We start from the raw sequence: 23,849 nt of genomic DNA, 5'->3' as shown, positions 1-23,849 counted from the left end.
AATTTAGCACGCATGGATGATGATCTAAATAGTATATGCACCATTCGATGGAATGCCTCGGAGGAGAAAATAATCTTGTCGAGATAAAACTGTACAATCACCTTTATTGCTCTTTGCAATGTCTATGTTTCGTGCAAAAAGTATCGTGCATACACGCCCTTCTATATGGTCAGGCTTGCGAGCATATCCCCCGCGAGTACTGCTTGGCATATGCCGTCATAACCTGGCTAACGGAGCACTCCTGCTCCTTTCTTATTCACACTTTGTAGGTTCTCCGACCTACAAAGAAATTTAATAAAACGCGATCTCCATCGAAACGGTGCCCGGTCCGCACGTATGCATGCATGGATGGATGAAAGAAAATGCCCAGTTGCCGAGCAGCGATGAATGAGGTGGAAATTCTGGCCGAGTGCCGGCTTGAGTCCGCGCACGAGCACGTTTCAAAATCCTACGCTATAGTCTCCTCGATTGCTACCGGTGGGCATCGCAGTGTGTCAGCCTCAGCCAGCGTCAGTGAAAGTGGATGCTCTCTGGCTTGAGGTCGATGACCGATCATAGCGCCGCTAGACGCACCATTTAATAGAGGATAACTGCGCTTCTTGGCTCGCCGATCGTGCCAAAGGGTGGCTCAATCCATCCGGCACTGTCCTGTTCCACTGCACACCGTTTTTGCCTCTCATTCTTGCAAAATTTCGGCTCCTTTTTTCTAATAAAAGACAAGATTCGCGAAAAGTCTAGGAGAAAACTCCGTCTTGCGGTTGTAGGTTCTAGGAACTCGATCCCACCAGACAATTTATAAGTGAGGCAATAAAAAATTATTTATAGCACCGTAATTAATTTTAACCGTCGTGTATTTTTGCTATCAATCCCTTAAACATATAAAAGCAAAATATTTAATGGTCAGTAAACCTGGCCCAAATTTCGCTAGTTTTTTTCTTTTTAATTGGAGGCTACATAAAAAAGAAAGACATAATTTTTATTCTGTTTTAAATAAATTTCAAATAAAAAACATACACAGCAACAAAAACCCAATGAACAAATTAACTTATTATTAATTTTTTCAAGCTCCATCCTGGTTTGAAACCCACACACCAGTGGAGCCATTTGTTTATTTTCTGCATTTTATACTGCAGATTTTTCCTCTCACATTATTGAGTATTAATTACTTTAAATAGATGTGATCTGTCCTGTTTTCCAGTCAAATAATTTCTGTTGCAATTGATAATCATCAAATAGAGTTCACATTATTTTATGCTTTTATTCAGTGTGGCATGCATCTCATCCATACAGGTCAATGTGGAAAGTATGTACACCTGAATAAAGCAGAGGAGGCTAGGAGTTCCATGACCCGAGTAATGTTACCCAAGTATTTTGTGGGGCAACGAACTTTCAACACAAAATGCGGTTGCTTGTCAGAAAGGCTACGCTGGTCGAAATAAATTATACGAACAAACAGAGATAGAGCCTGTTTAATTGCTGCGTCTCACTGGAATTAAGTCAAAGACACCGTGTGTCAAGTAAAAATCCCATGTCTTGATTTCCAAATGCAGTATTATTTTATAGTATATTATAGGATCTTCTTGGTTGAGTTAAGAAAAGCCTAAATTTAAAAAGCTGAAAAGTGGTCCTTCTGATCTTGTTCTCTCAATGGATTTCACCTTTTTATTTAACTGGTCATCACTCAGAAAACAAACTGGAACTAATAAGATTAATTTCATTTCGAAAGTTTGCTGTAATCTGGTGCACACTGTAAATAATATGAATTTGCAATTGAGTCTCAAAGGGTGACAGATTTTGCACCTTTATCAAGAAGTACAGCCCTTTTTCATCCAAACTTCATAATAATAATTTTTATCGATTCAAAAGAAATATTAATTCTTCAAGGAACTTCACGATATGACAAGAACATCTTTAAAATGTTTTAACTCCTATATACTTAACAATTTTTCCACATTATCCCTTTTTGTAACTTGACCTCTTTGTTTTTATTGCAATTTGAGAGGATTTTTATTATGCACGTGTTTGATTCAAAATTTTAATGCAGGCCCTTAATATTTTAATTTTTTGCAGATAATTCGAAGATTAGCTTCACTCATTCTTCTTTTATCATCTTGACACGTAGAGCAATAAGCGTCTGTTTGGTTTCGCTTGGTACAATCCACTCAAACCCTCAAACGACGTGATAAAAATGGTGTGCGCTCAAGACTACATGAAAATGATGCTCGCGGCATGATGCGATGATGAATCAACCCCACCCTGGCAGGTCTGGCCGTCTTGGCGCCGAGGGTGTGAAATTTAAGCAGAAACGCACTCATTACACAGGAAGTTTAGTGTGTCCCCTCGCACCATTTTCCTCGTACTCAGCGATTTCATCCTCTCAGCGCCGTCGGACTTAAAGTTTCGAGCAGCAGGTCGTCGCCCCTTCTGCAATTTGCACGTGCACGTGCACGGCGACAATTCTTGAGCCAAGAGCAGCGCTGCATATTTTGATCCCGCTCTCATTTTCCAGACCGGCTCCTCTTGCTAAACCCAAAGCCGCGTGCTATTATTTCGCCAACGCCAGCAGCAGCGCCCAGTTTTATTTTCAGAGCGCGTGCAATCATTTGCTTAGTATTTGCCGGCAAAAAGTGCGTGTGTGCACCATTCCGCGCACGATTCGAGCGTTACGTATTGCGAAAAAACGGTTCAACTCCACGCTCAGGTTAACGCTCTGCCTCTTATGAAATGAGCCGAATGAGCGATCGAATATTATGTCTCTAAAAATGTTTTGAAGGTTCTATGAAATTGTGTTACGTCATAAAATTCCTTTTTTTTCAAGTTTTTAAAAAAATTTGGGAAATTTAAGTCATAAATATGAAAAAGGTCCTGTAAATTAAATCATCCCCCCCATTCAAAAAATAAAGACATCCCATCTCCATCAAGTGGTTGGCACATACGTACAATTACTCAGGCTAAAATCAACCTCCTACGAAGAAATTTTGACATTTTGACATTAATAAACTTGAACATTCTTGTTCTTTCGAAATTATTTACTGGTATTTGTATAAAAAGTTTGGTAATAAATATTACGGCTGCAAGTTCGTCGACCCCTTTTTAAGTTAAATGCCCCCGTGACTCTTGAACAATCAACCAGCTCTCTGTACGAAAGATTTAAAAGATTTAGAGGAGTATGATATTGCCAAATAAAAAAGAATTAATCCCAGGCATTCCCAAGCATTTGATTTTCTGGAAATTTTAAGAAAACAAATCTTCAATTTTACCAAGCTTATAAATAATTTGATCAATAAACCAGATAGAAAAGGAATTTTCGAAAAACATAACTGGCCGCTCAAAGACCTGACGCAGGGTGCAATGATCTCTAATCCTTTCCTAATATAATGTGCAGCGAGTGACTGTCAAATATAATATCTGCCTGATCAACGAGATATGGAATTAAGTCCATTTAGATGCGTGTCTAGACTAGATATATTGCGCCCAGGTTTGTTGCGCCTTCAGCTGCTTCTCTGATTTATCCCGTATGGCCGATTAACGCAGTTGGAAAACAACAAACAGGCTTCAAGAGTCACTGAACTCGATGTATTTTTCTGTGCTTTGGTCCATCTGAACGATACATTTGGAATGTTGCTCAGGTTTTCCAAACTGGAGTTTATAAATCAAGAACAAGTGCGATAACTAGAAATTTATGGGTTTCATTCTCAAGTTATTAAATCGATAGAAAATTTGGAGTCTAAGTCTAAGCACTACGTAGTCAAAAAGCTTCATTCGATCATTTCAAGATAGTAAACATGTTGGATAACTTTTCACAAAAATTAAATGTTAAATTTAAATCACACAAAAATATTTTAATTTATAAATTATAAATTGAGCTCCAAAGATATAATTCAAAATGAATAAAATTAATTGAAACAGCACATTCCATTGATCATTCCAACTGGTTATATATTGAAATTCAAGACACAGAAGCTGAGAGTGTGTCCCACAAAATGCCTTGCTGTATTATTAGGACACAAAAAATAGCACCACGCTGATCAATTGTGCACGCGGTTTTTTTCTCTCCCTATAGGCAATAGACCAGCTGCGAAATGAGATCTTGGCGAGGCTATTTCGCACGTAGCCGCTTTCAATTGTGATCGGGCAGTCTTTCTCCTTTCTAGGATGAATTAAAGTGGCTTTTTTCATCGGCCGAAAGCAGTTAAAGAGTGTGCCACAGTTGAATTAAAGATCTCAAAAGCTGCTTTGCCAAAAGAGCGAGCGCTTTTATGCAGCCGTCTACATTTTCGCACGACTTGACTGCTTTATCATAACTCGATTGGATTGAGAAAAAAAACCACCACACCATACAGTGGGATTGATACAAAATAGACCATGATTTCTCTTATAGAATTACTTCCTAAACTCAATCATGAAATAGATGGCATTATTCTTGTTTGCTGCAGTAACTGACGTAAGACAAATATACATGTATAATATAGAATAAATTGGGATTGAAGATGGGCTGCCTGAAATATATCAAAGAGAAAGTTGTTAATTTTCTTGGTGTCGTGTAAATATAACCAATGCGACGGTTTATAATGCGTGAGGTGTGTTTACAATACAAGCCAGGTTCGTTGACCTAGTCGAACACGCTGACAAATAATTTAGGAGAGAGGGAGTGAGAGGGAGCGAGAGAGAGAGAGAGAGAGAGAGAGAGAGAGAGAGAGAGAGACCAAATCCTTGCAATGAAAATTTCATTTATTTCCAGCTACATTAATTATAATTGACAAGCCCACAGAAGTGTTTCTCTAAAGAAATTTTAAGTGGTGTTGTAATTTTAAACAACATCCATTCCACGTCGCAGTACAAAGTTTACTGACCTTTTTCAAAAACTGACGATTGTTGTCCAACCGATTTTTATGCTTCTTACATATCAATAAAATTGCGTTTTTTACTGTAAAATTATTCCATTCTTCGAAATCAGAGTAAATAATTGTTGTATGTAAGTTCCTGCTTCCTGGAGCAATAACAGAGGATTTAGTTTCATATCAACAAAAATTATTTATCGATTTCATTATTGTGAGGGCTAAGCAAAGAGTCTCCGGTACTGAATTTTAATGCGACTTCCTAGGTATTTTATAATATATTTGTACATGTTTTCAATTTTTTTTTACGAATCTCTGAGACAATTACTCAGAAAACCCAATAATTTTTATTGCATTTTTGACCGATTCTCTAGAAAGACCGCATGAATGCCGGGGATCGAGTATGCCTGCATGGTCCGTTTTAATCCAAAATAACAATTTTTTATTCAGCTTTCCTGGAGAAGAGGTTAAGTTTTCAGATAAACAAAAGTTATTTTAGGTCTTTGAACCGTCTATGTCGTTATCATTGCTTCATTATTTCGTTTTGATAAAATTTACGATTTCTCAACTTACCAAAGGTTTAATAACATTATGAGGGCTGATAAAATATGAAAGCTTCAAGGTAAATTTTTTTAAGCGAGTGAAAAATTGTGAATTGTAGGAAAATTGTAATTGTGAGAAGATCCAGCATTAGGTTTAAATTAATTCTTAGCTTTTCAATGTTGTAGATATGTCCGCCCAAAATGAAAATAGTCGGTTCAGTACAGAGGTTTTAGCCAAAACTGACGGTCTGAAGTCAATTTGTGTTTAATTCATATTGTGATTGCAGAGTTGCCATCTACAGAGTTTCAAAATAACGGCTGCATCATCAATGAAAAAATGCATGCTCGGTCAATGCGTGAAGAGCGAAATCCGCGGGTTGGGAGCTGAACAAGCGGAATAGAATCGTTTAGTACTTAAGTGCGCCAGCGCATTTGTGTAGTTCGTACATAAACGAACGTACGCTGTGTTGTGGCGAAAGGAGAGTTCAACGACCGAGCGAACCACTACAGCACCCACTACAGTATTCATTTCACCCTCTGGCGTGGCCTGAGAAATGTGTTAGTAGAGTATATTACCCCCTCCTTGTAGGTAATATGTATAGTAATGACACACTTCATCGATTCTTTTACTCACTCGATTTTCTGCTTGAGAGCAGCAGGCAGCGCGAGGAGGGAGCGACGAGAGAGAGAGAGAGAGAGAGAGAGAGAGAGAGAGAGAGAGAGAGAGAGAGAGAGCTGCACTCAACAAAAAGTCGATTATTTGACAGATGGTGGGATAATGTTTCTAACGACCGTTTATGAACATCTCATTTTTTTAATAGTAATTCCAAAGTTTGCTCTATAATGACAATTAATATCAGGGATTAGCTTTTGGAAGAACTAGAATGATCCTGTGTATTGGCCAATTAACTAAAAATCAATCAGTGAAAGTCAAAAATTCCAATTTTAGCTTAGGACTTGGCCCTGACCGCCTTTGTTTCCAAGAAGGTATGACGTGTTGCTCAAATATTTGAAGCCAACTATATCGAATCCAGTAGCGAGATCACCTCTCTCGCCATCTCAAATGCTCGGCGGAGACTTAATGGAGCTATCAACGACGCAGTCACTCTCCCTGAAGCCGTGCCAGCTGTAATCATTTTGTAATTTGGCAACGAGAGGCGAATCACCGCAGCTCCAACAAATTCAATTGGAAGATTTGCCGTGACTTATTACTCGGCCATGGCTCCCAGTTTTTTCATGCTTGCGATAAACTTGGGCATCAAAGAAACACACAGAAGAAAAATTACCAATGATTATGCTCTAAGTGGTCCTTGAAAAGACTGGGTGAGCTGGGTGAGAAATCGAAGAGATATCAATTTAGTTTTGCACGTTCTTGTACTGAACAAGTGTTTCCGCCCCTCAAGCCTAGCGTCAGAATTACTTAACCTTGAATAAAAACATAAAATTAAAGAGGATTATTAATTAACAGCCGTTGAATACAATTTGCTGCACTAACAATTTTATTGCTGAGCACAAAAAATTATTTGGTTAAAGACCTCTATAATTTCCCTACTTGTGACAGAGATCGCCCTTGCAACAATTCACTTGCCCAAATTTCCAGCCAATATCAGAGAGTGACAGTTAAAAAATTAAATTCCTCATAGGTATAATGTCTTCATTTTCTGTTTGGTAAAAAATTTGCAAGCAAACCAGTATAGTGTATCGCCCTGGGATAATTTATGCAGAATTATTTATGAATCGCACTTGAGGTGGCGCTTCGTTCATTAGCACCGAGACATTTGAATAAATCAAACACCAGCAGTTTCATAATGATATTTGCAAAAAGTGAAAGTGCTTTATGTGCTCTCTCGCATTAAGTGCTACAATTATTCATCGTAGCTCAACGACAGCGACTCGCGGCGAGTTTGATTTTATTATTTTCTTAACGGGTCATTCAACTGGAATGCTAATGAACTCTCGGCCGCTCTGTGCACATTAAACACAACATGCAACACGCTGGGGGATTGTAAAATCCGTCTCTTTTGCCAATCTGTTTGTCTCCCCGTGAGTTTCGATTCAGTGAGCGTATTGACTGCGGTTACATGTACAAATTAATAATTTAAACCAACCATGTACAACCAGTCAACCACACATAAGGGAAAAATTTGCAAAAGACTTATATTAAAACTGTGGTGATTAGCAACGATTAACTTTTCACTGCTCTTTTGGTTATCAAAATTCATGCATATTTGAAAGCAGTTGGGAATTCCCTGTAATAAATAATCAGTCTAATTAAGTGGTTGTTAAATAATTGTCAAAACTGAAAGCCAACTTTCTTATAAGTAAGACATACATATATAATGTTTAGACCAAACAAGTTATATGCAAAATCTAGGTTAAATTTTTTGCCCTCTCTATAAATAATCCCATCATCTCCAATACCTGATTTTCTCATCTACTCAAGAACAAAATTGATTGCGTAAAAGGTTGGGATTTTCTTGTTTTAACACTTTGTTTGATCAGTAAATCAACTATTACGCTTGCTAATAAAATTTTGATGCAAGCACTGATTGAATACTGCTCGCCTCAAGATGATCTCACTCAATGCATTTCAGATTGAGAGAATAGATTTACGCTCGCATACCAACAAAAAATGCAGCAGTCTGATTAAAAAGTAGCATCATGCGAAGGATACAACCAGCCAACCACACACAAGAGAAAAAATAAATTTGCAAAATACTTGTACATATTATAAAACTGAGGGGATTAGGAACTAACTTTTCACTGCTTTTTTCGTCATCAAAATTCATGTGCATATTTGAAAGCAGTTGGGAACTCCCCATAATACGGGAAAAATCAGTCAAATTAAGTGGTTGTTAAATAATTGCAATAATTGTCAAAACTGAATGCCAACTTTCTTATAAGATAAATTTTATTATATGATGTTTAGATCAAACAAGTTATATGCAAATCTATAGGTTGCGTTTATTGCCCTTTCTATAAATGATCTAATCATCTCCAATGCCTGATTTTCTCATCTACTCAAGAACAGAATTGATTGCGTAAAAGGTTGTGATTTTCTTGTTTTAACACTTTGTTTGATCAGTAAATAATCAACTATTACACTTGCTGATATAATTTTGATGCGATTAATTACATGCCAGCAGAATATTGCTCGCCTCAAGATGATCTCACTCAATGCATTTCAGATTGAGAGTATAGAATTACACGCTCGCATATAAACAAATGCAGCAGTCTGACTATAAAGTGGCATCATGCGAAGCGCCACGTAATCAATTTGCTGTGCGTTTCTCATCTCTGCAGTTGGAAAACGGATCAAGGATACCAATTGACAATCACAACTGCGCCGAGATTATTTTTAATGAACGCTGTCGGCAGGCTAAAAGACCTCCGAAGGTTGTATATTTGTGTAGTAACATTTTTACGGCCGTCTCTCGGTTTGCAGAACTGGATTTCTATACGGCAAATTGGCGACAAAGTTTTAGAACCGGCGGCATCCTAATTATTTTGCAACACACGCTCATGCCGCAGAAGAAAAGCGGACTTCCTAGACCTGCTGTCGTCAATTGGCAGCTATAATCAGCTCTCAGGCATTCTATTCAGCAGGCAGGCAGGCCAGGGCAATTAAATGCACAACAGAAGCCGGCGGCGCGACTCTCATCTGCGCTCGGGATTTGCTAACCACGATGGCCAAAAATCAGGCTTCGGGTCATTGATTCCCCTGGCTCTCGTTGCAATGTGTGGCGGCTCGGGAGAAAGGTGGCATTTTTAAGGTGTCCATGCAGACCGTGCCATTGTACGAGACGGTTCGCGGAGGATTATTTATTTTGCCAAAGGAGAAATCAAACCATGAAAGGACACTGACCTAAAGAGCGGCAGAGATAGAGAGAGAATCGACGGCACCTTAGCAACACGAAAAAGGGTGGCCGTGACGACCAGCAAAATGAGCTGCTTGCATCACAGCTCTATGTATAGGCTCTTATACATAGTCCCGAACGGCATTGCAAATTGAGAAAATAATTAGAGCAACCCTTTGATGCGACTGTCGTAATTTTGTGCTGAAAGTGACGATTGGAGTTGCAAAATTAAGACGTTATTCTCTTTTTTTTTAAAGAAAGATTTGCATTGTGAGGTGAGTTTTCGATGACGTCGTGCCAATTTACCGATTTGTAAAAATTCTTCACTGTTAGAAACAGTACTAAAAATGTTTTTGGGTTTCTCCAAATTTTTCCTAATTTTCCGATACTAAAAAACAAGGTTACTTTGAAAACTGCTATTTCATAGCATTATATTTTTTGTTATATCAGCATAATAGTTTAAGTTAATTGTTTCCACATGTTTAATATAAAAGTATTGAAGATTTTGAAAACTGAGCATCGTTGCGATAAAACCGCAAAATAAATTGAGCAATGCAGTAGAATTTTCCTGGAAAATATGAATTTAGCAACAGCCGCGTTAGAAAGTTCAAGTCAAATAAATGTTGTAGGCAAATCCAATTAAACTATTTTACAAGCAGTTGGGAATTCCCTGTAACAAGGAAAAATCATTCAAATTTAGTGGTTGTTAAATATTGTCCAACGTGAAAGCCAACTTTCTTATAAGACATACTGTATAATGATTAGATCAAACAAGTTTTATGCAAAATTTTATTATAAAAAAATTTTATTGGGTTTCTCCAAATTGTTCCTAATATTCCAATTATGAAATAAAAAAGGACATTTTGAAAACTCCTATTTCATTAAATGTGATATTTGTTAAAGCAGCATAATAGTTGAAGCTAATTGTTGGCACATGGTTAAAATAAAAGTATTTGAGATTATTTGGAAAAAATTAGCAACGTTGCGACAAAACCGCAAAAAAAGAATTAAGCAATGTGGTGGATTTTTCCTGGAAAGTTGGAATATAGCAACAGCCACTTTAGACAGTTCAAATCAAATAATTGTTGTGGGTAAATCCAATTAAACTATTTTACAACATTCGTGCAAAAAATGGTGCGGTTTTTATTTCCAATAAAAATGCTCTATATTCTTTTCAATTTTCCCACTTGATAAAAGTTTGGCATGAAATAGAAAGAGATAATATTTCATCAATTTTTTGCAGGAAAATGACTGTCGGAAATGTATTAGATAATATAGAAACATATGATTTTAGGCAACTGTGTTATTTTCATCAAATTTAACAATTTTAAACAAGTTTGGCTATTTTTAACTTGTAATTAGCTAAAAATAGAACAAAAAACATAAATATGTATTATAAATTATCTCTTTAAAGTGTGAAGCGCAAAAATTGGTTATAATTTAAGCATAAAGAGCCATCGGCGACGCTGCTCGCCGTCAATGCTGACAAACTGGTGTCCGAAAATGGAAATGCTCGGCGCCGGGATGAAATTTGAATCGGCCGGTGACGTCACGTTCGTAATTCCGCGACTGGTAGAGAATCGAGTAAATGAATAGTGTGTGTAGTAGTAGAGTAGTCGTAGCTCGCCAAGTGAGAGAGCGAGTGAGTCGCGCAGGTCGTTGAACTGTGCCGAGGTGTTGTACAAATGACATGCTGACCCATATCGACTATTTTATTAGCAGCTGATGCTACTCATGATATCATGATGTTTTGTCTCTGATTGAGCGTCGGTTTGAGGATCCACACGTGCGCCTGTTTGAATCGAATCCTCCTTACACGTGGCTCGGTCTCGGTGCACCATGCTCGCTCCCCGTTTGTTTTCATTATTGCTATAGGATAGGCACTGTTATCGAGTCCCGGCATTGATCTTCTTTTGCAGCTCACATCAGGCTTTTATCACCGAACGGTGAATCACGAAGGTTAAATGCTTAAAAATATACTTCCCTGATTGTTTATACAGCAACTTTGACGTCTTAAACCGTTTAATAATTTTCATTTCTTATTTTAATAATCCTTTCGGCTAATTCCCCTAAGTTTAATAAACGCAAAGTGGAGGAACAAAAATCCACACGCTGCTAAAATATATAGCGACTTTTCTGAAATTACTTATTTATTAACCAATTTGTAAATATTATGAGTTGTATAGTTTAATATGTATGTGAAGATTTTTACAATGAAAATTCATCTTAGTTAGTAATATACACCTTCTTCGTTACAACCAAAAAGGTATAATTTCTAATGATTATATTTCCTAATTAATTGAAAATGATCAGGAATAAAAAACGAATAACTTTTACTGCAGCTGAATTAGTTGCATGAATCTTGTGATGCTAAAAATCCGAGGATATAAATTGACGGAAAAATACAAAAATGGTCAAAATCTTCCTTTAGAAATGCGTTGGGACTATTCAAGCTCCATTTCTGTATTTCGAGAAAGATTTCATCAATCCTATTTTGAGACGAACAAACTTTTTGAATTGGGATCGGAGCGCGCACGTGTCGTATTTTTCTTCAAATGAAGGTATAGGCTACACGTGTCAGTCGGCTCCAGAATTTTCCTCCACTTGTCAAAGTGCGCACCAGATTTTCCTCCACGTGTAGCACACATATGAGATTTAACTCTCAACTTAACCAAACGCAACGCCCTGGTTTCATGTAGACTGTTGATGTTACGCACCGTGGTGAGAAATTTTGTTTTGTCAAAGGGTGCTGATCGAAACCCGAAGACTCGCTCTCTCGCTTGCTACCATACACCTAGCAACGCAAGGATTTGTTGCCTCTTACTTGCAATTAGTAAAGCCTTTCAGAAAGGACCCTGTGACGCCGCGGCTGAAATTGCATCACATGCCAATTCAGCGCAATGTCTGTTTTGCTTTGCCACGCCGAGCATCCAGTGGATTCTAATGAAACGCGGCGCAAGAGACGCGGGATGAAATATCAGCTTTTATGAATGCAACTTTGTACAGCCTGAGCAATTAAAGCTTTTTTTTTAAATTTATTATTTTGGGTCGGACCCAGACTTATTCTTGTTTGCCTGTGCCATTATTGTTATTTGCAAACAATAAAAAACACTGGGCAATTGGATTCCAGCTAAGCAGGTTCAACGACCTCTCTTTCAAACTCACCCTCTTTGGCCTTATTTTATTTACCTCGTATTACCTGTGTGTGTTTGTATAATTTTCCTTAAAAAGACAAGGTCAAAAGAGTAAATAAAAAATAGTTGTACCTACTATTGACAAAAGATGCAGTCATCCCGGATTCTTCCTTATTGTGATTCTCAAATCCCCATTTGTATTTTTGCGATCATAAGTGGGATTTGCAGCCACTAGGGGCCAACAATCAAATGCTTGGAAAAAAATAACCACCCCAGCTCCCTTGATATTGACAAACTGATTTCATACTTTTGTTCGCCCCTCTTTTTCCATTTTATCTTAAAAAACTACGGATTTATCTCTCCAATGTATACATCTTTGGATACTTTATCTTTTTTGAGCCATTTGAAGATCGAATCCTCGAATTATAAAGAAGGTCGAATTGCTCTCTGCGGATTAAGCCCAAATGAGGGTGCAGCTGATATTATAAAACGGAAAAAAGAAACGTATTAAATAATATCATAATATGGATGAAGAATTGAAAGGAATCAAAAATCCACAAATCTGGGATGTGTGATTTCAAAGCTGCAGAACGAGAAGCAGAAGAAAGAGACACATACATTTTTCTTTGCATAATACTTTCAAAACCATAAGTCACACGGTAATGGCATTAATTTAAAACAACAACAATAAGCTTCCTCTCGCACAAAATATACATTCCATGATCTCCGGTTTTCCCCCTCGTTTTTGAAAAAAAAAATACGACGAATCCTTTCATTCTAAATCTTAAAAAAAATAAAGATATTATCATTTTATGTCCCCCTGAGTGCTCCTGTTAAACGTGAGTCTTTAACTCATTATTTACTTTAAAAGCGAATGTCATATTCCGAGCTCACGAATTGTTTATCACGCTTATTACCCTTCTCTTTAAATAAATAAAAAATTCGTTCAGATATATATAAATCCAGAATATAAATCAATGGAAGAAAGCATTACTTATTCACAATACAGTTTTAAATGCTAATAACAAAAACGAATCTCAAGCGTTTTGTTCTGGAATAAAATACAGCAGATAGCACGGCTACAAAAGAGCGGACATTTTTAATGATTTATATTGGCTTGGTGCTTCTTAAATTTCTTTCAAGCTTCTGTGCAAGAGAAGAGTAATACAATATCAAAACATTGCTAAAAAGAATTGTGTTATGTATACATATTAATTTAAAAAATATTATGGACAAAAAATGGAATTTCACACGTGGAGCATTTTTCTCAAACTAAATTTACTAAGGGATGCAATCCACGTGCGCAGTAGTATATGGAGAAATTTTTCCCCTAGTGAATTCTTCCATAGGAAATGAGGAGACAGCATGTAAATCTATTCCGCTTCATTATTTTGTATGAGTTTCGACAGTAAATCATGCATAAATTAAAATAAAATGTGACAAAAACGTTAACTCCGGCACGCGTGGGTCATCTCCATTACAACGAAAGTAGAGCTACACGTTATTCACGCAGTTGTATGCATTTGCTGCGTGCTCCACTCTGATTTCCTATCAGATGCTGCGCGCGGAGAGGAGGATTGACGCACGAAAGTGCCCCAGCTAGCACGCTGTAACACCGGTACTTGCTGAGCGTATGAAACACCAACTGGACCTCTTTCTCTCTGTCATAACTTCAATTCAATGCGAGAGGTCGATGAACCACAAGGTCGAGAGCGGTGCTGATAAAATGGGTGACTGCTCCCACTGCACATCGGTACCGCGGCACCGCGGCCAGGGCGAGATGAGAATAAACAGTGCTTTCCAGTTGTTGCTCCGAGAAGAAGTGGCGCTTTCTCTCCGCCGCCGCGCGCGTGTAATAAACTCGCTGCATGGCGCCTATTTTAATTCATTTGCATAAGTGTCACGTGAAACAAGACGAGTGAGAGCCTGTTTTGCGATTATTTATTTTGTGCTGATTTTGCAGCACTCGTAATATCCTGCAAAATGTTTAGGAAAACTACTTTTATAATTTTCGCCAACTCTGCTCATTTGCGAGGTTCAACGTACTACTTTCCAATTTATTCTTAAAAATAACTTGCTTCGGCGCCTTGTCGTGTTTTCCCAAATTTTCTGCACGGCTGTGATAGCTAGAAAGTTAGGAAATTCCGCACATCTGATGCGGAGAGGTGTAATGGACTATCAAGTTCCCAATTTAATTTCCATCCAACCAAGCACTTTTGAAGAGAAATTCGAGGTTCTCATACCCTTTCTTAAGCAGTAATATTAAAAAAAAACATGATATATATGAGACCCACACTCTTTATAAAAATGCAATTAAGAACTACGCAGTTGATGATCAAATGAATTTCAATACTTAAGTGGCTTGCGGCGCATCACCTCCTTGTTTCTTCTTTATCCCACTTTTCCTCCCTCATTTCCTATAAATTTCCTTTAAAGACACATCTTCTTCGACAATTTCTTTAAAATCTTCCTTTTAACTTTTTAAAAAAAATTGTTTTCCCAGCGGAGCAGCGTTCATGGAATTTTTTTTAAATATTAGGAGCTGTATTTAATTCAAACTGAAAAATTGTGACTTCCTCGAGTGCCCTCATTAGCGTCTATCAACAAGTAATTTATTTACAAACAGCCAACTCATTCGACCGTATGTGACGTATTTACATTGTACTGTCTATCTATCGCCATTTGAATGGACATGCATACGTCAATTGCTATATACTTCATCTGATCACAAGCTCTGAATTAAACTTATTTCCTAGTTCTTTGACTGAAAATCACTACCAGACAACCCAAAAACTAATTTTAAGTCGGGAATTTTGGTAACCAGAAAATATTTGAGCCAACTCTGGTTTTTTAGGAGTTGACTCAAATCGTTTGCAGTGAAGATTTTCCATTCAAATTTTGTTTTATTATTGCGTATACAAGTCATACCGACGTAGCAAAGGCAGCAAGAGACTCTCGATGCCATGGCGAGCGCGCAGAGAGGCGACTTTTGTTGGTGATCGGAGCGAAGCTGAACGCCGACTGGATGCGGTGCGATGTTCAAATCACATGCACGAAAAGGAGTCCCACTGCAGCTTTCTAGGGTAACCAGGCTTGCCTTGCCCACCACGCGCGGTCATTCACCTTTGAGGCTGCTGACGTCACAAGGACGGAATCAATGGTGTTAAACGGCGCACGAGACCGGCTAAAATCAATTCTTTTCGCCCGAAAATTTGACGCCCGGTCCACCGGTGGTTTTGCGAGAGCGCATTTTCGACGCTTGTTTTTTTCGTAGCAACTGAGTGGGACTGGATAGCTAGAATATTAATTTATCAGTGACTTTATTTATTTTATAAATAATTTTTTATGAATCAATGGTGTCATTTTTTATTTGACCCACTGGGAATCAATTTCTCGTCTATAATTAAATATATTGGGTTTTGTGTCAGAAAATTGAGTCCATCTGGATAGACCGGTGTACAAGAAGGGTTCTAGTTGTCGAAACAAGCGTTGGAGTGCAGCACCGTGTAGAAAAGATCTTGTCCGACTTAGAAATATGAACTGAAGAGAAAACACGAGAGCAAATAGATTAATTAAAAAATCCCTCCCCGAAAAAAAATAATTTATTTTGTATGCTATTCGCCTGTTAAACACGAGACGGCACTAAACCTAGTTTGATTTATTGGACTGGTTCGAGCGTTTTCAACACTATTAGCATAGAAAGGATCATTAAAAAAACGCGGTCGCTGGTCAAGAAAACTCGTATTGGGCCAGCGCGAGCTCATAGTCAGCAGCGCCGCGCGAACCTTTCATGCTCTCTCACATACATCGGACAGGGGCTAGAGAAGTCGTGTGCACACATGTGTGCACGCTCAGCTCACCCACCAACTTTCTTCTTTTCAGCATTGGGGAGGTTCAATAACCACTACTGAGCAAATGTTTGCTTTGCATGTTGATATCCGGCCGTTGACCAGCAGGTGGGGGTCGGCGGCGCCTATCGCAAAACACTGTCCCTGTGCAGTTAATAGGAGAGAGACCTAGCAGGCGCCTTTTATCACCACCACCACCACCACCGCCAGCAGCACTTTAAGACACGGTGGCCACAACCGCCGCACCAATGGCATGGCTAATTATGCATGACTCCGACTTGAGGAGCCTTAGTACCGGAGAATGCATTGCGCCGGCTTTTATATAAAGCAGCGCTGCAGTGAAGATTGCAGTTGACCGCGATTTGCAACACACACTCCTGTGTGTTTTATCTTGTTTGTTGTGCGTTGTTAAAGAGAGCTTGATTTTGTTTTAAAGCGATCGCAAATAAAAATGGAAAGTGGGAATAGTTCCAATTGGAGCAAACTGATATCTTGATAGATTAATCATGCAGTGCTTGTACTTGGAAATTTTTGCATCGTAAAGATATACAATCATTAACTTATTTAAAAACGTAGCAGCCTTATTTAATCATTGTGTTTATAGGTCAATAAACGAGTTAAAAGGGCTGATTTACATTTTAGCACAAAATGAACATGAATTTCACAGTTGAAATTCTTTTGCATCGTCTAAATCACCTGTGGAACAGTAGACAACCTCTTGTAAACAATGAATATTAATGGAACTGGAAAATCTTTACGAGGTTATACTGAGTTAGTTGGCAACTGACCAAACATAGGTAAACAAGGTTAACAGAATGTATAAATATATCTAAGTATTTCCAAAGTTACCACACTCGTTTTTTAAGATGTTAGGAAATGAAAATATCTGAGTACGCTCAGGAATTATTTGAAAAGTTGTTGATTGCAAGTTGTCATTCTAAATTTCACATAATATGTTTTTGACAAAGACACATTGATTTAATCAGATATCTTGATTTTAAAGGGGGAGATAGAGGTTACTGTAGTCGGGGATGTAATCAGTTTGGTGTTTCTACCTAAATACACAAAAATAGACTTGATCAAGTTTAATTTCTACAAAATGGTTTGGTATTTTTGTTTTGTTTTGGGGTTGTTTAGAGGTGTTTAGGCTGGAATAAGGACCACCCCTGATTAAAGAAAAACTGAAAGTTGATTTCATCTCAGAGGAACTAATTCCTTGTTTACTCAATTAGATGAAACATTGAAAATTTACATTTTAGGGGGGGGGGGCGAAAATATAATATGGGGCGAGTAATTGGTTGGGCTACTGTTGTATTTTAATTAACATACCCTTATACACAAACCCTGAAAATTTTTTAGCGCGCCTCAATTTAGCTCAAAAGCTTCTGTAGCGGTATCGTACCTAATGCACTCGTCCAGCGGGGAGTATAAAAAATATAGAATTCTGCGCTCCCTCGGTCACTTATCACTTCCCATACGCACGAAAGGTCATGCAACACTTTTTTGCAAGTGCACCGTTCCGCTTGCAGGACATAAATCAATTACTTGATTGACTAGCCGCTTTTTTGCGATTCCTTCCATCACACCGAGTGCACTCAGACTGACGGGTTGCATAATTTGCACCTGCTGGCTGCATTCCGCGCTGCACTGCTATCGCTGTCCTGGGCATGCAACGCGCGCTCAATTCGCTTCTTTTTTTCCTTCCCTGCTTATCTGCCGCTGCAAAAGGGTAAGTGCATTTATTACGCGATTCCCTGCAGCTATTACTTTCAGTCCGTCTGCAGCGGTGAGTGGCAAGCAAGTGGTGCAAACGTGTATTCCACCGAGAGACAGACGCTGTTTCTCAATTCTCATCTCAACTAGGGAGAGAAAAGGCAGGTTTCAGGAAGAAAAATACTCGGTATGATATCCATGGAGCAGAATATTTGCTATTGTGCTGACCGTGAAAAATTCTGATATTAAAAGCCATTTTGCATGCTTTTGTAGCCCTCTTTCATAACTCACTATGTCGCAAGAACCACGCTTTTCTGAGCTGCCGCGCACAAAACTTTTAGGCCATTAAGAATTCAACAGGGCTGGAGATGAAGTTTCAAAATAGCTGTTAAGCAGATGGTCACTCGCAAGGGCTTGAGACTCGCAACGAGTCGCTGAGAGCTGCTCCGCTCAAGTGCTCACTAATGGTTTTCTTTTTCATGCTTAAATATGCTTCTAAAAAATATATTTAACGATTAAATAGTACATTATGTTCTGATTGAACAAATTTAATATTGTGTTTCTTTCTGAAATAGCAGTGGATAAAAAATTTAAATATCGTCTTTTTGCTTTTTTTAATCTATTACCTCCAAAACTAGGCAAATGTTGAAACTTAGGAGGAAGAAGAAAAAGTTCAATTCTATGCTAGGTACAAATCCGCATTAATTCAAACAAATTAAGTCAGTCTCAAATATGGCTGCGCGTTTTAGTTTGTATTTTGGGTTAAAAAGTTCTCTATTTTAGTTTTTTGTCCCCAAAATAAATGGTTTTACTTTGAAGGGTAAAATTTTTTGTAAATATTTTAACTTATTTGCAAAGCAATATAGTTTCACGATTTTACAGTGTTCTATGTTCAATTTTGTGAGTCTTAAGAGATTCCAGTAAAATTCAAATGGTTGCCTGTTCAAATTTTGATTCATTTTTAGAGTTGATGGAAGACGAATTCAGACATTTATTCAAATTTTCCTGAAATTCTATGGGTTTATTTTTCTTTAAATTTGTAATTCATAATATAATCTGGTCTATAGAATGTAACGTTTTTCATCAAAAACGGTTCGCAAAGTACTGTCTAGTTACGTTTATTTCGGGACAATTTTATCCTACTCAAAACTAATTTTATGATCAATTTATATAGAGAGATGATAAATTAAAATAGTTTGACTATTTCATAGAATCAGGAAAAATATGAAAATAATCCTATGAAAACACCAAAATAGTTTATTTCAGTTAATTTCTGGGAAATTTATGTGATTTTAATTTTGAACAAAATTGTTGATTTGGACACATGGGCTAATAGTGTTTGAAATTCCATGATTCGCGCTCTTTTGAAGTCCATTAATAGCACGTACCAGATAAATAGTTGATTAAAAAAACTAATAACAAATAATCAATTATTTTAAACTGGGAAATTTTTATTTCCGCTTGTAACTTATTTAATTAATCAATTATTCCAATGGAATGCTTTCCAGTGGAGCAAAAAGCAAGTCTGGAGCACGTTCGTTTGTGAAGTTTTTTGTACTGTCTCATTTTAATTGCTTTCCAGACTGTAAAATGTTTTTACGCGGCGATATCCCGCGTGCGCATAGAAAAATCGCGCCGTCTCTCTTTGTGTGCAATTAGCAAAAAGTAGAGCGCGAGTTGCTCGTCGTCTCTGCTACTTTTTTGTATGCACTCGGATTCGCTTCCGCCCCACTGATTGCGGGCGCTCAAACCGTCTGCTGATAAAGTTAGAAGGGCGAGAAGGAAAGCCATTTGCATCAAAATCGCTGAAAAATTCAATGCATAAACATGAATTGATGGAATATAAATTGCGCCGCTCCGCTGCATGACCCACTATACGCTGAAAGGAAGAGCTGCGAGTGTTTGCTGTCAACGATTTTTTTATTTTACATCCGTCTTTTGCCCTATATCTCTCCCAAACGCTTTTTTAGGTATTCTTCGTGCTGAAAAGTGTTTGGCTGTATGTGGTATTCTTAAACAATATTTTTATTGCAATTTCAGTGTCCCTTTAATTTGATCTTTTTAAGAAATTACGTCGCGCGGACAACGAATGTGAAAAGTGCTTGAATTGTGCAGCAAGTGCAGCGTAATAGAATTACGGCAATTTGAGACTGTCTTCTGCTTGTCTCAAATGGTGACCAACGAAAATTAATTATTTATTATTTGTGTTGCTGAGTGTGAGATTTCAGTCTGGGGATTTTAGAATAATCTTTTGCAGCAACACAAAAATCAAATCAGTAATTTAAGTTGGGCGCCAATGTTGACAGAAACCTTTGATATACTGTGCAGAATAATGCACAAACTTTTGACTTACTTTCGTCGTACGCGCGGTGCAATTTCATTTTATAAAAATAGAGGGACAAGGAAAGAGAAATCACAAATATAATTTAAGAATAATGCCATACAAAGTTACAATTGTTTTTGACAAACCAGGGAAAATGCAGCCAGGCCTCTGCCAATTATTTTTGGTCCTTTATGGCCTGTGGATGGTGACGGCGCGTCCTTCTGAGGACGCAGCGGCCGCCGCTCCACCCGACGACTTCCCTTCACTGCCGCCCATTCTCCACCCTGGCTACTTCAGCCCAGACTACAAAGGAAACATGATCCGTAAGAAACCTTTGTGGTTTGACCACAAGAACTTGTTTTTTACCCTGATATTTAGCCGGACTGGTCTCCTCATGGTCACCGAACGACCCCACAAACGTCTGGGAGCTGTCCGGGCTGAGAGAGGGCGACATCATGGAGGACGGGCCCAAGTCGAGGAACGTCGTCAGTGACCCTGAGTCTCTGTGGGCGGACGCGACCATTCCGTACATTTTAGAGCCAATGTTCAGTAAGTGTTAAACTATACTTTTAAGGAGCGCACCTGGAGGGTATGCAGCCTGCTGGATTCGGCTGTCCAGCGGCACAGTCTTAATTTTTAGTCTATTCACGATGATGATGAAGTTTATTAGTTTATAAATTTATGACTGGACGGTCGATTGTTTTTAAGCTTCCAACCATCATGGAATCATGGAGTGTAAAATTTAAAATCACTAGAACCTTACAAAAAAAGTCTCAAAAGAGTTTAAGAGCAGTCAAAAATCTTCTAATTCGGTTAAAAATCCGAGTATAAATGCATTCTTTGTGGCCGTATAAGAACTTTTTCAAATTTTAATTTATCAAATAAGATTTTCAGTCCAAAAATAGGTATAATGATATGTTTTTCAGACTGGTTAAATTTTTCGTGGTCAGTTGGTTTTGAAACAAATTTTTAGACCTACATTCAGTAGTTTTTCTTAATTAGAAAAAAAGTAAAATTTACAACTATGATGCCAGTTGTTTCTAAATAAAAACGACCCTTTTCTTGGAGCAACAAATAAAATACAAATTATATCAAGTGGGGGTCAGAGACTCTATTCATAATGAAAAGGTCAAAAAATACTAATTGGGAATATCTGACGCTCTTTTTAGGATGAATATTCGCAATTTTTCACTTGAAGATCGGTACTACAAATTCTGCAATGTTACACGTTACCTGTGTCTCCATTGCAGGCAAAAATATACCATTTAAACGAAAAATCATAATAAATAGAATGCGAAAAAATAAGATTTTCTTGATCATAAATAACAAAATGCCGTTCTTTAATGCCTCAAGTAATTGTGATTCTTTGCATCAAAATATAACAAAAACATTCTAAAATTCACAGCCCTATTTATGACTCTTATTTACCTTATTAATAACCACGCTGTGTAGTTTTTGGTTTTCTTTTTATAGAATTCTGTTCGTTAGTAATTAATATCACGTGCATTTTGACGAAAATATTTCCCTTCCCAAAAACGACCCTTGAAATGTTAATTCCCTCATTTTTCAGCCGATGCTGAGCGTAAAACAATTAGGGAAGGCATGGAAATGATCCAAAAGGACACATGCTTCAAATTCCGTCCATTCAGAATCGGAGACATGGACTTCGTCTACATACAGGGTGGTCCGACCGGCTGCTGGTCGTACGTTGGGCGTCAGGGTGGCGGGCAGGTCGTCAACCTGCAGAGAGCAGGGTGCGTATACAAAGGAGTGGTGGCTCACGAGCTGCTGCACGCCGCCGGCTTTTTCCACCAACAAAGCGCCGCCGACAGGGACGAGTATGTATTCGTCAACTACACAAACATTCAGTCAGGTAATGATGATTGCATATAGCGGTGCTTTTTTCTTATTGTAAAGAGTGTATTTTCTAACTAATTTTTAAACTTTCGGTATTTTCTTGAAATTCACCGTGAGAAACCTATTCACTGAATTATGAAAAAAAATGTATTATTCTGGTTATGAAATATTTCAATTTTATTTTCATTGTTCCCACTTGTTTTTTCGAGATGTTCATCACAAATACGACCAATAAAATATTTTCAGACAAAAATTTCAAAGTTCTTAAAGTCAAATTCTGAAATTTTTATTTTATTGCGGGTTAGCAGGGTTACTTTACACATCCAAAAGAAAAGACAAAATTTTTAGCGTCCTTTTCATCACTGCAACATTGATCATTTATTAAAAAAGGTGAACTTATCTACTCATTGTCAGTTGAATATGGTTTTTGAAAAATTTTCAAAATGTGAAAGTAAAATCAGAAAAATTTTAAATATAGCATTGATTCTATATGTGAAAATTCTTCTTCTGTATATTTACTCTTATCTTCTATAATCTTTAACATATTCATGGTGGTCAAAATTTACCAGTATAATGAACGTTGCATAATTTGCATGTTAAAGGACGCGAAAGCAACTTCGACAAATACAACGAGTCGGTCGTGTCTGATTTTGGAGTAGGTTACGACTACGGCAGCGTAATGCACTACAGCAGAAAGGCATTCTCAAAGAACGGCGAGGACACTCTGGTGCCACTCGTGAGTAATAGCAGCGTGCTCTGCTCAGTCGAAAAGGCGGCCATTTGACATTTTCGCTCTCATTGTCAGCGAGCGGCATTCATTACCTCATTGCGAAATTTTTCCGCCCTTTGTTTGCGACAGGGCATTTTACCTTTCCGACTGCCTGCGCGCCAGCACTCAGCCCCTCGAAATTTCACTTGAAAAAATAATTTGCAGAAAGATGGAGCCGAAATTGGCAACCGAGATAGCGTCACAGACAAAGACATGGCCAAGCTGAAGGCAAAGTACGGATGCAGCGAGGGGAGCGAGGCCACCGAAGCCCCTTCCAACTACGGCAACATGATGTTCGAGGCTGGAAACCAACTCCTCTCCCTCTTTGTCTCACCGCCGAATTAAAATAATCTGCATTTTTTCTATCGATTGTCCTTTGTAAATTTTATTAAATGGGCGGTGTGTGCAAAATGTTTATGTTCTTAAATCTCTTATAGGAATAAAAAGGTTTAATAGAAAATGAAGATATAAAAATATCATATTTTTATTTTTGTGCAAAGAAAAAATAAAATCTCAATGGTTATTTTTACTCTAGAAACTCAACCTTTTTGTTACATAAATATACTGACGATAAGCACACAAGTGGTTTTTCCAACAAACTGTAGGTTATTCTTGGTAAACAAATAAGCGAGCGTAAAACACTCTTTTGCAGCAGTAAAATTAATGGACTTGGTGTAAATAATTTATCACCCAGAATTACGGTGAACTACGCTATTATTATTCATTTCACTGCTTTCTGTCCTGCTGGAAACCGTTGTTGTGTGTGCGCGTTATCAATTAGGGGAATTACGTTTGTGGTGTGCACACACTAACACGTGCTTCCTCTGCGGCTTCCAGCGAAACGCACATCATCTCCCCGCCTAGCTCCATTGAATCATCTCCCACGCGCAGTGAGCATTCAAAATAAAATAATTATATTGTCGTGCGAATTCCACAATATGCTGACGACATGAGCTAATTAATGGCCC

The 23,849-nt window shown here is 37.9% G+C and overlaps 1 protein-coding gene across 2 annotated transcripts; it reads left to right on the top strand.

Annotated features, from left to right (window-relative positions):
• Nucleotides 1-17,976: 17,976 nt before the first annotated feature.
• Nucleotides 17,977-23,345, top strand: LOC135943655 (zinc metalloproteinase nas-13-like). 2 transcript variants are annotated; one of them, XM_065490303.1, is made up of 6 exons: nt 17,977-18,119; nt 20,405-20,578; nt 20,634-20,804; nt 21,826-22,128; nt 22,715-22,848; nt 23,047-23,345. In XM_065490303.1, exons 2-6 carry the CDS (start codon nt 20,410-20,412, stop codon nt 23,224-23,226), a joined length of 957 nt encoding a protein of 318 aa, XP_065346375.1. In that variant the 5' UTR covers nt 17,977-18,119; nt 20,405-20,409; the 3' UTR covers nt 23,227-23,345. The 2 variants fall into 2 exon arrangements, with proteins under 2 accessions (XP_065346375.1, XP_065346376.1); XM_065490304.1 differs by lacking the exon at nt 17,977-18,119 and adding an exon at nt 19,703-19,931.
• The last annotated feature ends 504 nt before the right edge of the window (nt 23,346-23,849 follow it).

This window comes from Cloeon dipterum, chromosome 4, assembly GCF_949628265.1.
Source record: "Cloeon dipterum chromosome 4, ieCloDipt1.1, whole genome shotgun sequence".
NCBI classification, from domain to species: Eukaryota; Metazoa; Arthropoda; class Insecta; order Ephemeroptera; family Baetidae; genus Cloeon; species Cloeon dipterum.
Note: the sequence above shows the minus strand (reverse complement) of the source record. Positions and strands in the feature narration are given on the sequence as shown.

Excerpts from the sequence above, each read along its gene's own strand:
- LOC135943655 (XM_065490303.1), top strand. The coding sequence starts at position 20,410 with ATGCAGCCAGGCCTCTGCCAATTATTTTTGGTCCTTTATGGCCTGTGG. Across the intron at positions 20,579-20,633 it reads CTACAAAGGAAACATGATCC|CCGGACTGGTCTCCTCATGG; the intron begins GTAAGAAACCTT and ends CCTGATATTTAG. Across the intron at positions 22,849-23,046 it reads AGGACACTCTGGTGCCACTC|AAAGATGGAGCCGAAATTGG; the intron begins GTGAGTAATAGC and ends AATAATTTGCAG.